Below are 16,427 nucleotides of genomic sequence, written 5' to 3' on the forward strand. Positions count from 1 at the left end.
GTGCAATGCAGTAAACAAATCCCGGGCAGGGCGCCAGCCCACCACAGATGATAAATCCACACAGGTGTAAATGGAAACAACTTAGATGGAGAACTGCTGGCTCCTTTGTCATTTGCATGTTATTGCTAAGGAGCCATTAAAAACAGTGAAAGTACTGTAGCTGTTTAAGACAAAAATAAGCAATTAAGGGTGGGGGACCTTGACAAGTAAGATCACTAAAATGAATAAATGATGAATCAAAACCCATCGTGAATATGTTGTAATGCATCAGCTTCTATAAGTTGTAGCTACAACTTAACTTTCAGATTTTATTTATTTACTCTTGCACTCTACAGGGGACTCTTCCTAGATATATATATATATACTGGATATATATATATATATATATATATATATATATATATATATATATATATATATACTGGATATATATATATATACTGCTCAAAAAAATTAAAGGAACACTTTTTAATTAGAATATAGCATCAAGTCAATGAAACTTCTGGGCTATTGATCTGGTCAGTTAAGTAGCAGAAAGGGTTGTTAATCAGTTTCAGCTGCTTTGGTGTTAATGATGCACAACAGATGCACCAGAGGGGCAACAATGAGATGACCCCCAAAACAGGAATGGTTTAACAGGTGAAAGCCACTGACATTTTTCCCTCCTCATCTGTTCTGACTGTTTTTTCACTAGTTTTGCATATGGCTATAGTCAGTGTCACTACTGGTAGCATGAGGAGATACCTGGACCCTACAGATGTTGCACAGGTAGTCCAACTTCTCCAGGATAGCACATCAATACGTGCTATTACCAGAAGGTTTGCTGTGTCGCTCAGTACTATCTTAAGGGCATGGAGGAGATTCCAGGAGACAGGCAGTTACTCTAGTTGAGTTGGACAAAGCTATAGAAGGTCCATAATCCATCAGCAGGACCCGTATCTGTACCTTTGGGCAAGGAGGAACAAGATGAGGATTGCCAGAGCCCCACAGAATTACCTCCAGCAGGCCACTGGTGTGAATGTCTCTGACCAAACATTCAGAAACAGACTTCATGAGGGTGGCCTGAGGGCCCGACATCATCTAGTGGGCCCGATGCTAACTGTCTGTCACCGTGGGGCTTGATTGGCATTTGCCATAGAATATCAGAATTGGCAGGTCCACCACTGGTGCCCTGTGTTTTTCACAGATGAAAGCAGGTTCAACCTGAGCACATGTGACAGACATGAAAGGGTCTGGAAAAGCCATGGAGAATGTTATACTGCCTGTAACATCGTTCAGCATGACCGGTTTTGTGGTGTGTCAGTGATGGTCTGGGGAGGCATATCCATGGAGGGAGACACAGATCTCTACAGGCTGACAATGGCACCTTGGCTGCCATTAGGTATTGGAATGAAATCATGGGACCCATTGTCAGACCCTATGCTGGTGCAGTGGGTCCTGGGTTCCTCCTGGTACATAACAATGCCCGGCCTCATGTGGCGAGAGTATGCAGGCAGTTCCTGGAGGATGAAGGAATTGATATCATTGACTGGCCCCCATGCTCCCCTTGACCTAAATCCAATTGACACTGGGACATTATGTTTTTGGTCCAGTCGACCCCGCCAGGTTGCACCTCAGACTGTCCAGGAGCTCAGTGATGCCCTGGTCCAGATCTGGGAGGAGATCCCCCAGGGCACCATCTGTCGTCTCATTAGAAGTGACGTTGTCAGGCATGCATACAAGCATGTGGGGGCCATACAAACTACTGAGTACGATTTTGAGTTGCTGCAATGAAATTTCGGCAAAATGGACTCGCCTGCCGCATCATTTTTTCACTTTGATTTTCAGGGTGTCTTTGAATTCAGCCCTCTGTAGGTTGACAAGTTCCATTTCCATCAAACGATGTGGAATCCTTTCATTCCTAACACATTACCCAGTATCATATCAGTAGAGATATCCAGCATGATTTTTTCCCATTGAGATCTGATGTGTTTTCAAAGTGTTCCTTTAATTTTTTTGAGCAGTTTATATACAGTATATATATATATATATATATATATATATATATATATATATATATATATAGTATATATAATATATTATATATATATATATATATATATATATATATATATATAAGAGCCCACACAAAGACCATGATGCCTGCTAGTTCTGGAAATGCTCCTGCTCTCTTCAGTGAAGAAGTAATTAACCAGGAATAAGATCTGCGCCAATGGCTATACTTCACCCAACAACTTAATTTAAAAAATAAAATAGCCATTCATTTTAAATGTTGTTAGTATTAATCTCAATTATTCAAAAAGGAAGAACATGTTTCAAGTTTAAATTACTAAGTTTACAGTCTGATCTGATTTTCAATGTATCTTAAATATAAAGGTATTCCTATGAATACCTGGCCTCTCAGTGGAACAGTACAAAAAATGATAAATGTGTGCAGTCATCATATGCTCTGGGTGTTGCTGTGATGGTGTGGGTTGGCTCCTTGCTCCCTCTTTATTTTCTTTAGGGAGCCTCTTCAACCCGACACCATCAATAACATAATTGGATAACCATGGCTGATAAGGACAAAACACACATGAAGCAAGGAGAAGGTGCAAAGTGCTCAGTGCTTTTATTAAAAACAAATCAAAATGTTCCAAAAGTGTGAACCCTGCTGCCTTCCCAATCTTCCGCAGTGAGTCATCTAATCTCCCAGTCTCTCCCACTCCTCATTGCAGCTCAGCCGGAGTGACCTTTTCCAACCAATATCCCTCATCCCCCAAGTGTCGGCCACACACTCCTCTTCGGGGCTCACTTCCCAGCTGCCTGATTTCTGTCCCTCGAGCCTACTCTCTTCAGCTCGCTCCTTCCACCTCCTGCCGTCTTCTCTCTTTAACCTCCATTCATTCTCTCCTTGTTTTCCTTTCTCGATTCTCCCCTTCTTGCACTACCCTTTTAAACTGGGGATGTGGCACAGCTGTGGTAAAGAGCAGCTGCCAGCATCAGTTAGGGTCATAGGTTATCCTACACCTGTGCACAACCGTCCGCTCCGATATCACACACGGGAAACGCTCGCCATGCTGTCATGCACAAACACACATACAAAAATGCAAGTGCGGCAATTATTTACTTAAAAATTCCAAACAGCCATGGACCTCACTTTACCACAGTTGGGGTGGCAGATGTAGTACAAACAATCTGAGGGTAGATTTAATGTTTCTCACTTAGTATGTGAGGTCATCACACAAGTAAGGCAGCAAGTTTGGCTTCATCAATATATCAATACCTGTGAAACTCCCCTCTTTTGGGTAGTCATGCCACAGGTGGGCTAATGAGTCTCAACACCATGTTTGCAGTAGTGCTGACTGAACCAAGTAGCATGTCAGAGTCTGTACTTACCTGAGGTTTTCTGAACTGAACTCCGACTCTAGGAACTTGAGAAAGAGGTCTCGTCCCATGGAATCCATAAGAACTTCATTGAAGGAAAAGCTCCACCTCTTCACTCGCTGCTGGCTTGGATCCTTGCTTTACAAAACAGAAGGAAGAAGTGTGAGTTGCAGGGGAACACTTTAGTAGCAAAGAAGAGCTTAAAGAATAAACCTGCATAAAAATGGATAGACAAATGCAGGCTCCCAACTCTTTACATAGTGATGCACTTCTGAAACACTGTGGGGCATCTGAAAACAGAGACGATTTACTATTTGGTATTTAAAACATTTTATAAAGACTGAATTCCTCCAGGTCTATTTTATAAACTTTTACAGTATATGTTAGTCTGTGAATCACAGTACGGAAAAGTTCAAGCACCATCACAGCCCCGCTGGGTAATCTGTAATGAGTCACTTGGCCTTTCAGGAAAATATGGAAAGAGTTGCAGTGTGCCTTAAAAGCACCTTGAGATTATCTTGTTTATGTAAAGGTGCTGCAACATATAAAGTATATTTTGATATTCTAGAGTCTGAGAAAATCAGTCAGTCAATTCATTATAATATTGTAGAGCACCTTTTACAGAGCACCATTACAAAACGCTTTATAAACTGAGTTTTATCTATTAGTTTTAAATCTTAGAAAGTTCACAAGAAGCCTGTGTAATTCATTTATAATGTAAAATAAAAAACTTTATAGACTGCTTTACAATACTTAAAGGACCTGCTTTACACCTTTCAAGAAAAGAGAAGCATCAACAATAAGGGACAAACTTGGTCAGACATACAAATATGAATTTCATTGTACCCTGTTCATGTGACAATAGACTTGAACTCAAACTTAAAATAGTAGAAGGAGGGCTAAATAGTTAACCTTTTCTATTTTTTAATAGTGAAAAGTACTCTGTTACGGGACAATGTCTCCAAGGAATCAGAAGACAAGGAAAGACCGGGAGACAATATTGCAAGACAAGAATCATAGTTAGGGCCAAGCTAGGTAGAAACTGGAAAATTAAAAAGAAACATGAGTGAGCACATCACAGGGGCAAACCAAAAATCAAATTCAAAGTCGGAAAAGTGATCAAAAACCATAATGAAACCTAACACGTTGGCTACTTGTGTGACAAGCTAATTGTTGCTAACGATTATGGAAGATCTTCCAACCAAGGGATAACAAAACATGGAACCACCACCATATTTATAGCTTAACAACTGCTTATGTCACAAATCGCAGTCAAGTGACATGTCTCCTGTATTGCATAAATAAAAGAACATTTTGAAAAACTTTGTGAAAATAGGCAAACAAAAATGGTTAAATACCCCCAAAAATCAGTTTTTCACCTGATATAAAACTACATACTGTTTCATGTGGGGCGGCACTGTGGTGCAGTGGTAGCGCTGCTGCCTCGCAGTTAGGAGACCTAGGTTCGCTTCCCAGGTCCACCCTGCGTGGAGTTTGCATGTTCTCCCTGTGTCTGCGTGGGTTTCCTCCCACAATCCAAAGACATGCAGGTTAGGTGGATTGGCGATTCTAAATTGGCCCGGGTGTGTTTGTGTGTGTCCTGCGGTGGGTTGGCACCCTGCCCAGGATTGGTTCCTGCCTTGTGCCCTGTGTTGGCTGGGATTGGCTCCAGCAGACCCCCGTGACCCTGTATTTGGATTCAGCGGGTTAGAGAATGGATGGATGGATGTTTCATGTGGGAGTTTTTTAAAAAAAATGATAGCATGAAACAATGCATGAGCGGACCAGTGATGTCATTGGCCAAGTATTGAAGTGGAGGAAGAATTCAAAGACCTAAGAATCAATGAGGTAGTTAGGAGTGGGCTGACTATGCACATTACTCTTCATCTTTAATACTTTTGAACTCTGAATATTTGAATGTTCTTTTAGAAATACCACATGTTGTAAAGAGTAAAAAGGGGGTGGCAGATGGATGAAAAGCATGGTAAACATTCATGGAGGGGGTTGAAAATAGCCCAAAATAATGTATTGTTTTTAAAAAATCTGCTGAAAAAATGCACCAAGCAAAAACCAATTGTTTCCTGCAGAAGATTATCAATAATAATGAATAAACCACAGACCTGACAACACAATGGCAGGGCACAATTACACAAACCTGTGACCAATGAGAATGACCCTCATGAAAATGCAAATATTGCAAAGTCCAAGCTGACTCCTTAAGACTAGAGGGAGTTTGATTGATCAGGCAGACTTTTGAAATAAGAATCACAGTCAACCATGTGCTTTAATTGCACATTTGAAATTCTTAACAAAGTGAAACTTTTAATTTGTTCACGATAAAGAGAGAGAAAGAGAGAAAAACAGCAGTCTTTTTATTTAGGTGAAGTGTCAACAAGAGGTTACTGGAGCTAAGCACTCATGAGTGACATGGTGTCTAGTACATGACCAAATTGATGTATGCACTGCTGGCGCTTCTCCTTGGACAGTCTACAATGCTCCAAATAGATTATAAAATGTAAATAAAAGCAATATTTAAAAAAAAAAAACAGATGATGAAAAAATATTCCACTCAATCAAAACATCATCCAAAAACACTGAAGGTCATGAAAATACCAAACCAATTTAGAGTCACCAATTAACCTAACATGCATATCTTTAAGATATGGGAGGATTCTGGAGCTGTGAGGCAGCAGTGGTAGCCACTGAGTCCCTGTACCCTCTTCTCTGCTTCTCAAGTGACATTTAAAAATGAATCTCTTATGTGCAGGTAGGCTTTACACTACAAGACTCGATGTGACTTCTTGTCTTAAAGGATGTCAGATTTTCTGACCGCAATTGTTGAATCCTGTAGCCTTTGAGGGTGTTAAATTATATGACCTGTAATTACAAGGGATGACTGATTACACAATCCCCTCACGATTTTCCATCACTATTCCAAAATCATCTATTGTGTCCAGAAAGCACTGCATGGGTCTAACCTCTTGCAGACGTAAGTGCTAACTCCACTGATTTGATTTTCTTGTTGTAAATCAGGGAGATCTGTAGTGGCTGTTTAGAGCACTTGGAGTGGACCACAATACAAAAAGATGGTAAATGATGGATGCTATGACTGTCTAGCAATTACTGTAATTTCTATTAAGACTTTGTAAAGAAGGGTTACTACTGAAGACTGTCAGTTATGTCGTGTAGAGTGATGTCAGCCTACAACAATTTGTTTTGCTATTCCCTGTGCATCAATAAATATTTTTATTTCTTTTCTAATCTTGTTTAATGATTGGTGGCACATGAGGTTTTGAGCATCTCTATGGGGAACAAATAGTAAAACAGATACCTGGAATCCAGGTCCCAGAATGTGGTGTCGTCAGAAATCCATGGATTGGAGGGTTCGGGTACAGTCACAAAGGGGTCATATTCTAGGAACTGTTCTGTGTAGCTCATCAAACTGTAAAATGTTTTAAACAAAAGAAAACTTTTTTTACAAAGTGCATTGGTTGTTAATGAAAGCACAAGAAAGCAGCACTTTCAACATTTGGAGTCTAACTCTACCTTTAGCTAGATAGATAGACAGATAGATAGATAGATAGATAGATAGATAGATAGATAGATAGATAGATAGATAGATAGATAGATAGATACTTTATTAATCCCAAGGGAAAATTCACATAATGGCGGAAAGGTCACATTCTCATTATACCAACACAAGTTTCAGAGCTAATTTAAAAATGTGAAATAGCTTTCCCCTGAATGTTTATTAACATTATATAATCATTGTGACAATTTACTGGAAAGATTGGTGACTCTTACCAATTGCTTAAAGACCCCTATCCTTAGTTCTTTCCAATCCCTAATTTGCCTATGAACAATTCTCTCACTAGACATAAAATCAAAACCATTTTCACCAAAATGACTATCTGAGTACAATAGAGGCCATTGTAGAGGAAAAAAAAATAGCATTTTCCAACAGCCTCTCCTATTCCAAAATCCAGTGTCTAACGTCTTCTACTCTCTCGATACATATTTCACAAGATTGTATTAGACCAATTTCTCTACTCTGTTTGCTTACTGTAAAATGTTAGCATGGGCTGAGCTCTAAACTTAGACTCTACTTTCATGGGCTGTGATCCCCTGGCTCTTCCGATCTCAGTCTGAGGTATGTTGCAGTCATATGATTGGTAGAGTCATCTGTAAGCAGCACACAAATCAGGGATCAAGTTTGAGGCCACTCTCCATGAGCACTGACTCAAGAGTCACCTCTTTTAACTTCACAATACATTTTGGATATCTGCTGAATTTTTCAGATCTTTTCTGCTCAGGTTTGTCAGTTGTTTCTTTCCCATGTAATCTGTATCTAACATATATTATATAGTGTTTTTCAAATCTATGTATCAATAAAATTGTGCATTCCAAATATATTTATCCTTTATATAGTCCCTTTCAAAAAACCTTTTTATTTAAACATACTGTATGTGGTTATACTTCTGTCTTTACTGGGAACAATTTTAATAGAGAAAACTAGTGAAAGGCAGCTTTTTTACTTGTCTTTTTTTACCAATAACCAGGAAGCTCATGACTCAGAATGAGATCCATAGCACCACTAGAACTTCATCCTATGGGCTGCCCCTTCTAAGACTACCACTGACACAGCCCTGTCTTTTCATTTGACACGATCACTGCTGATAGGAGTACATGTGTTATGTACATGCCACCACTTTACATTTATGCTCTAAAGGCACTAAATTGGTCTTCCCACTGGGGTCCAATCCTTTTCTTATCTATCTATCTATCTATCTATCTATCTATCTATCTATCTATCTATCTATCTATCTATCTATCTATCTATCTATCTATCTATCTATCTATCTATCAAATACGAATAAATAATCAAATCTACTAAATAATTGTAAGCCATAGGTGACTTGCCTTTGCCATTCTGTACCCATCCTTCAACCTCTTTAGATTTTGGCAGTTCATATCCTTTAACGCCTCTAACAGTGTTCAATTACCATAAATGAAACCATTTTTACTACATACTGACAGGTTCATAGGACACAATCCCAGTCTTCCTGGGGTATGCCTTGGCTTTTTCATGCCTCTGTTCCTAAACATACAATTATTAGTAGGCCAGCATCTTTATCCAAAGTGGCCTTTCAACACTTGAGGGATACAATTGGTTCCAGTTTTTTTTCCAATTGGAACACAGGTAAGATAAATGACTTGCTCGTGGTCACACAGTTAGTAGTGGGAATTGAATCCACAACCTCATGGTTTGAAGTCAAAAGCCTTAACCACTAACCACACTGTACATTTAACACTGGCTTTATATTAATCAGAGGTCTTTTCAATTACTAAGCAGCACAGCAGCAAAGTAATAATGAAATGATTGTCAAACACAGAGTGTCTTACCTTTCTGCTACCTTAGACATTTTCATGCAGTGTCTGTCAAGCTGGATGTTTAGGAAAGTGATCTAAAGGTTGAGAGACACAACATATAATTAGTCAAAGAGGAAAATGTGACTGACAAGGACATTATGGTAATGACTGTTCCTTAAATTGGTAGTGTTCAGTGTTTATAGGAAATACTGTAAAACTTTGTCCCTCAGCCTTTTATCGTCTGGGGATGAAACAAATGTCTCATTATTTTTTGTGGCATAGTCTAATTTCAATTAGTAGGAAATAGTCCCAGTCAGCAAAGGTGTAAAAATGCAATCCTTCATTGTGAGGGTTAAATTTCCTATCATTATAATGTTTGTGTGGATTTTGCATGTTCTAATTGTTTCTTCATGGATTTTCTCCTTTTATTTTAGTTTACTTCCTCATCACAAGCACATGCAAGTTATTTCAGCTGATGTCTGAATTAGACAGTATGTATGTATGCATGCTCTGCATTATTCTGACATTTCATCCAGGACTGGATCCTGTCTAGAACCCAGTGTTACTGGAATAAATACTGGTGTCCCATGACGCAAAACTGCAAATCAGATAGTCATTAAACGTATGAACAGAAAGATGAACAAGCTGAATTAGAAAGGCTTACTTCTGCTTAAACTATAATACAATGAAAATGTTACTTGAATGTCTCCCACAGCCTCCCAAACCGGCCATGAGTACAAGTTCAGTGAAAATAATAACATATATATTGTATATAGTGACCACTAGGGGACACTGCAGAGTTCCCAAACCCGAGATGCAACTACACAAACACAGACACAAGTGCAAATAAGGTTGTTTTATTCTTAACAATACCTTAATAGGCTTCCAATTCCTCAGTCCATGATACTGTAGCACAATATACAGTAATATAACCTCTTACCCTTTCCTTCCACACTTCCCAGGTAAGACTCCAATGTCAGGTTGAGGTGAGGTAGCTCCTATTAAACTGGACCCGAAGTACTTCTGCTGCTACAGTATTGAACCAGGGGAGCACTTTTTGGTCATGTGGAAGATCCTCAAAGGGATCCTCAAAGGACGGTCTTCTCACAGCAGTGCCCCCTGACTACCCCTGTTAAACCCAACAGGGCTGCATACCTGAACTACACTTCCCATGTGGCCCTTTGGGTATCCAAACTGGAGGTACACCCTAAAGGACTGCCCATTTGATGTTGACACCTCCAGTCCATTCATTATATTTTCTCCATGACCTGGAAAGTAAAAGGGCACCACCCTGGCCAGACTGCACATCCACCTTGTATTGTCGGTCTATAAAGGCATCCCAGCTGGGTAAGGGACCATAATCCATATCAGTGATGATGTCAGTACATCTAGTATGACCTTTACTATATATAGTTATATTAAATATATACAGTATGTATTATATATATATATATATATATATATATATATATATATATATATATACAGTGGTACCTCGGTATACATCTGCTTTGGAATAAGTCCAACTTGGTATACGTCCTGTTTAGAGGCGAAATATTTTGCTTGGTATATGACCTTTGTTTGGAATACGACTTGTGTGTTAGAACAACACGTGTGGTATACCGGGCACGCGTCTTCAAAAAAAAGGGCCAAGTTTTAACCTGTACAGTAATCCCTCGCTATATCGCGCTTCGACTTTCGCAGCTTCACTCTATCGTGGATTTTATATTAAAGCATAACTAAATATACTGTATAACACGGATTTTTCGCTTCTTCGCGGGTTCTGCGGACAATGTGTCTTTTTTACTTCCTGTACATGCTTCCTCAGTTGGTTTGCCCAGTTGATTTCATACAAGGGATGCTATTGGAGGATGACTGAGAAGCTAACCAATCAGAGCACGCAGTTAAGTTCTCCTGACTGAGAAAGTAACCAATCAGAGCACGCAGTTAAGTTCCTGCGTGCTGAATGCAGTGTTAACGAGGAAGTCTCGTCTCGCTCATTCAGCATCAACGTGTTTCTCTGTGTAAAGAGTTGTGCTCTTTTGTGTTTATCTTTGTGCATAGTCAAGCCCTTCATTATGGCTCCAAAACGATCTGCTACTGCTTCAGGGGCCGTGCCCAAGCGCAAACGGAAGATGTTAACGACTGCCGAAAAGGTAAACGTTTTGGATTTGTTGAAGGCTACGATTCTTTTTATTTAAAAAGTAGGAAAGGAATATAAGATCTATGGCCGCAGTGTCCTTTTAACCAGGGTGCAAAACGAGTTGTAAGTGGATGTAATAAGGCAGTAGTCTGGATGGAATCTGCTTTAGGGATTTGGATTGAAGACTGCCAGAAGAAGAACAACGGCAGTGCTACACAATCGCCTGAAGAGGCTCCTTTGTAAGAGCTGTAACGCTCTCCTTTGTTGTGCAGTAAAATTAAACTCATTGTTATCGGACAAGTCATTTTTATTTATTTCATCTAATTGCTTTTGTATTTATGTATTTTAGTATTAAGCAGTGTTTAAATTATTTTATACAACCCCATCAATGTATAATATGCCAATAACAATAGGATTTTTTTCATGGGAACAAATTAATCATTTTCCCATTATTTCTTATGGGAAAAATTTGTTTGGTATAAGTCCTGTTTGGTATAAGTCCAAGGATCTGGAACGGATTAAGGATGTATACCAAGGTACCATATATATATATATATATATATATATATATATATATATATATATATATATATATATATATATACCTTTTGGGGGTGTACCAGCACCGGGATGCCAGCTAACCCTTGTCCCCTATGACACCATATACAGTATACAAATGAGTCATGTATCTTAAAATAGTTTTTTATTCCTAAGCTTTTGACAACATGCCAGGTGTCATCATCACAGGAAAATGATTATACATTGGAATCAAAGGCAAAATATAGTGGGTGATGGTGGGGGTGAAGTGGGGATTGTAAGGGGGGGGGATTAATAAGGTGGGGTTGGGAAGGTGTTTGTCATAAAGTCTTTTTATTATATGGATGCTATTCTTTTTTTGTGGCCAAAAGCTTAGGAAAAAAACTATTATAACATGTGACTCGTTTCCTCCTTTTGTGGATCTCAAGCTACAAATATGCAGACCGTATCACAGACCTTCACTTCCACATAGGAGACACGCATATTATATGTATGTGGAACCCTCATACAATTAATGTTCCTGAATAGAGAAGAGAGAAAAATGACCATGCTGTATGGCTGAGGTCTTTATTAATAATAATATTAGCCTTCCTAAGGTAGTGTGAGTTTTAAATGTCCTGGACAGATGGCAGCTGTCCTCATCCCCTTATTTTGTGCTTGAGGTCCTGAGCTGAGTAGGTGCTGTAATAGGGTGTTGTGCTGCCAGTGACAACAATCATCCATTACAATGTTTACAGGAGAGTCAAAATGGGAGTCATTCTAGTCATCCTGTTCTACTTTTACACCTTGTTTGAACAAAACCCTTTTGCAATATGTCTGTCAAGTTTTAATTTATTATATCTTTCCTGCCTTTAGTGTGACTCTTTGCAGAAGCAGGCAGCAATAAGTAATTCAATACATTACATAAAATAAATATTTCCATGGAAAATCAAGGCTTCAATACATCCTCTTTCATTCAGTTCATTCCACTTTCAATCCACTGTTCATGGTGACCAAAGGATGAGCAGGTCAAACTGGCACATTTCTTCAGCAACGGCCTCTCTCTAGAACTTCTTTGGGGATTTCAATGTGGTCTCACACAAGATATTATCCCTAGAGCATGTTTTGGGTTTGCTCTGAGTCCTAGCTACCTGTCCAAACCGTCCTAAGTGGCTCCCTCTTTTTTTGATCTGTACAATCAGTAGTTCTACTCTGAAGTCCTCCTGTATTGCTGAGCTCCTTATCCTATCATTGAGAAAGAGCCCAGCAAAGCTGGGCAGGAAGCTTGTTTATTCACAATTGTATTACTTGGTCATTATCCAGATCTCATAAACATATGTGTAGATTGAAATATTCTTCTCCTGAGGGCTTAGTTACTTACACCTTAACACCAGCAAGACCAAGGAGCTGGTGGTGGATTTTAGGAGGCCCAGGCCCCTCATGGACCCCGTGATCATCAGAGGTGACTGTGTGCAGAGGGTGCAGACCTATAAATATCTGGGAGTGGAGCTGGATGACAAATTGGACTGGACTGCCAATACTGATGCTCTGTGTAAGAAAGCAGAGCAGACTATACTTTCTTAGAAGGTTGGCGTCCTTCAACATCTGCAATAAGATGCTGCAGATGTTCTACCAGACGGTTATTGCAAGTGCCCTCTATTTACGCGGTGGTGTGCTGGGGTGGCAGCATAAAGATGAAAGACGCCTCACACCTGGACAAACTTGTTAAAAAGGCAGGCTCTATTGAAGGAATAAAGTTGGACAGTTTAACATCTGTGGCAGAGCAACGGGCATTAAGCAAACTCCTGTCAATCATGAATAATCCACTGCATCCACTGAACAGTGTCATCTCCAGACAGAGGAGTAGCTTCAGTGACAGACTGAGGAGATCGTTCCTTCCCCACATTATGCGACTCTTCAGTTCCATCCGGGAGAGTAAATGCTAACATTACTCAAAGTTATTGTCTGTTTTACATGCATTTTTATTACTCTTTAATTTAATATTGTTTTTTGTATCAGTATACTGCTGCTGGATTATGTGAATTTCCCCTTGGTATTAATAAAGTATCTATCTATCTATCTATCTATCTATCTATCTATCTATCTATCTATCTATCTATCTATCTATCTATCTATCTATCTATCTATCTATCATTTTAGTAACATGGCTGAGCACAGCGTTTACAAATCCTCCACTGCTGCATCAGTTCACCCATTAATCTCATGATCATCTCTACCCTTATTTGTGACACCATGTGGTTCTTGAACTCCTCCAATTGAATCCAATAGCATTTAATTTGACTTGTCATGACATCGCGCAAGACTCTTGTGTCTACCATAAAATACATATCATTAGAGGCAATCAACTAAAGTAATTTGAATTGCACTCAGAATCAGACAGTTTTCTAATTTTAACAAGAGTAGCTCCTGTATCACCAAGAGGAATTTAATAGTTGTCTTGGCTGGCGTCTACTGTTTCCATAGGAGAAAATATAAACTGTTGTTAGAGAAAGGGAGATCTAATATATCCCACTATATGTGAAAACAACATGACCTTCAACAAGAGATGGGTGGATCATCATTCACTGTACATTTTTCATATTTTGTGAGTATCCAACTACTTATTCATCATTGTCTGACTCAACATTCAAAGGTTTTACCTGTTTTCGAACATCGTCTTTGGTTGTCTTCCGAATGGGCTGGGCCGGTGTGTGCACTGGACTGTGAGACTGTGATTCATCTGTCACTCCATACACTGACTATGCACAGAGAGAAAGAGATTAGTTTTATTCTACCCTTTGACAAGAGAAACCACATGAACCCTCTGTTAATTTAACTTAAATAGTAATATAGTATGAGTGTTTCAGAGTAGAAAAAGGAAGGGTGTATGTGAATGAAATTCTGGGTTAAGTAGAGTTGATATAAATGTTTGGTTTTTTTTGTTTTATGACCTGCATTTGAAAGAACAAGAAAGTGTGAAAAATATTCTTTAATAGAATTAGGCTGTGAAACTTGAGGATGAAAAAGCATAGTGACCTTTCTTTGTATGAGAACACAAGACCTTTGACAATCGAGAGGAGAACATTCAGTCCATCAAGCTCCTCGGTTTAGCTGATATCATCTAAACTGTCCACTATCCCATTCAGATACTTCTTAAAAGTTGTCAAGGTTTCTGCTCCAACTAGTTGAATAGTTGAAGTTTGATCCAGATTCTTGCAATTCTTTGTGTGATAAAGAGGCTCCTGGCTTCAGTCTTAAATGTACTTTCCCTAAATTTCCACTGGTGTCCTCAAGTATACAATTTGCAATGTACTCAAAAGAATTCTGTTAGATCTACTTTGTTGATGTCTTTGAGAATTTTGAAGACCTGGATTAGGTTCCCACATGGTCTTTACCATCGAGACTAAACAGGTTTAATTCTGAGGCTGTCAGAGTAAGACATGTCCTTTAGACCTAGGATGTACTTGGCTGATACTTGCTGCCTATCTTCTAATGCTGTTATGTCTTTTTATAACATGGTGATCAGAACTGCACACAGTACTCCAGATGTGGTCTCTGTAGTGCATTTTATAATATAACATAATGTCCCTCGATTTATATTCAACAGATTTTACTGTATAACCTTTCATTTTATTGTCCTTAGTTATCATGTCAGAGTTACAGTAAGCCTGAAATCCTTTTCAGAGTTGCCTCCTGTAGGATAGTGTCTTCCATCTTGTATTTATAACTGATGTTTCTGTCGCACACATGTAAACATTGTACTTTTGTCTGTTAACTGAATTTTCCTGGTATTGGTGCAGTTCTAAAGACTGTCCAAGTGTTTTGGAATTGTTTTTGCTGTCTTCTCAGTATCTGTTAACCCTCCAATTTTAGTATCATCTGTGAATTTCATATTTTTACGTTCAACACTGGAATCTATGTCATTAATATAAATTAGAAAAAAGTAGTGGACCAAGGACCGACCTCTGAAGGACTCCACTGATGACCCTCACCCCACATGGAGCATTCACCTCATATCTTCCAGTTAACCAAACTTAGATCTAATTTATCAAGTTACCTCTCTATATAAATGTAATGAATTATTATTATTATTATCTCTGATGCCAACAGCTTCTGTTTTTAAAATTAATCTTCAGAGTGGGACTGCATTAAAGACTTTTTGAATTTCTATGTTAATCATTTATGCTTTCATCCATCCATCCACTATCCAACCCACTATATCCTAACTACAAGGTCATGGGGGTCTGCTGGAGCCAATCCCAGCCAACACAGGGCGCAAGGCAGGAAACAAACCCCTGGCAGGGCGCCAGCCCACCACACGGCAGACACACACATCAAGCACAATTTAGGAATGCCATTGCACCTAACCTGCATGTCTTTGGACTGTGGGAGGAAACCAGAGCACCCAGAACTTGCAAACTCCATGCAGGGAGGACCCTGAAGTGAACCCAGGTCTCCTTACTGCGAGGCAGCAATGCTACCACTGTGCCACCTTCATTTATGCTTTAACTTCTACCTATTCCAGTTGTGTACTCAAAAAATCTAATAGACTGGTTTGGAATGCTTTTCCTTTCATAAATGTATGCTGGCTTTTATTTAGTGTACTTTTCTTAGTATACTTTTCTAGTTTATCTCTTATTATGTTTTAAATAATTTTATGTTGTAGTCCTTGGCATTGGTCTGTAATTACTAGGATCCATTTTATCTCCCTTCTTGTAGACTGGAGTCACATTTGCAACTTACCAGTCATCAAGTACTTCTCCCTTCTGAAGTGACTGCTCCAATATGCCTAATAGAGGTTAATAAATGAAGCTCTTCATTTCTTTCAGTACAAGTGGTTTAATCGCATCAAGTCTGGATGGATTTATTAGTATTGACAATATTATGGGCACATCTGACTCTTCTATTTTAAAATTTACAAACTCAGAGTTTGATTTTACTTTTGCCTGAGGCATTACATTTGTTTCTTCATTGACAAATACTTGAATTAAATAATTATCTATTTATTCTTTATTTTCTGCTCATTTTGCAA

The 16,427-nt window shown here is 38.9% G+C and overlaps 1 protein-coding gene across 3 annotated transcripts in view; it reads right to left on the minus strand.

Annotated features, from left to right (window-relative positions):
• rgs6 (regulator of G protein signaling 6) overlaps nucleotides 1-16,427 on the minus strand; it is a 154,255-nt gene that overhangs the window by 22,600 nt on the left and 115,228 nt on the right. For all 3 annotated transcript variants that reach the window (XM_039741164.1, XM_039741166.1, XM_039741167.1), the window contains exons 11-14: nucleotides 14,056-14,154; nucleotides 8,770-8,831; nucleotides 6,698-6,808; nucleotides 3,379-3,504 (exon numbers count right to left, since the gene is read on the minus strand). In XM_039741164.1, the coding sequence (XP_039597098.1) occupies nucleotides 3,379-3,504; nucleotides 6,698-6,808; nucleotides 8,770-8,831; nucleotides 14,056-14,154 (398 nt within the window). The remainder of the gene's footprint in view (nucleotides 1-3,378; nucleotides 3,505-6,697; nucleotides 6,809-8,769; nucleotides 8,832-14,055; nucleotides 14,155-16,427) is intronic.

Source organism: Polypterus senegalus, chromosome 18, assembly GCF_016835505.1.
Source record: "Polypterus senegalus isolate Bchr_013 chromosome 18, ASM1683550v1, whole genome shotgun sequence".
In the NCBI taxonomy this organism is placed as follows: domain Eukaryota; kingdom Metazoa; phylum Chordata; class Cladistia; order Polypteriformes; family Polypteridae; genus Polypterus; species Polypterus senegalus.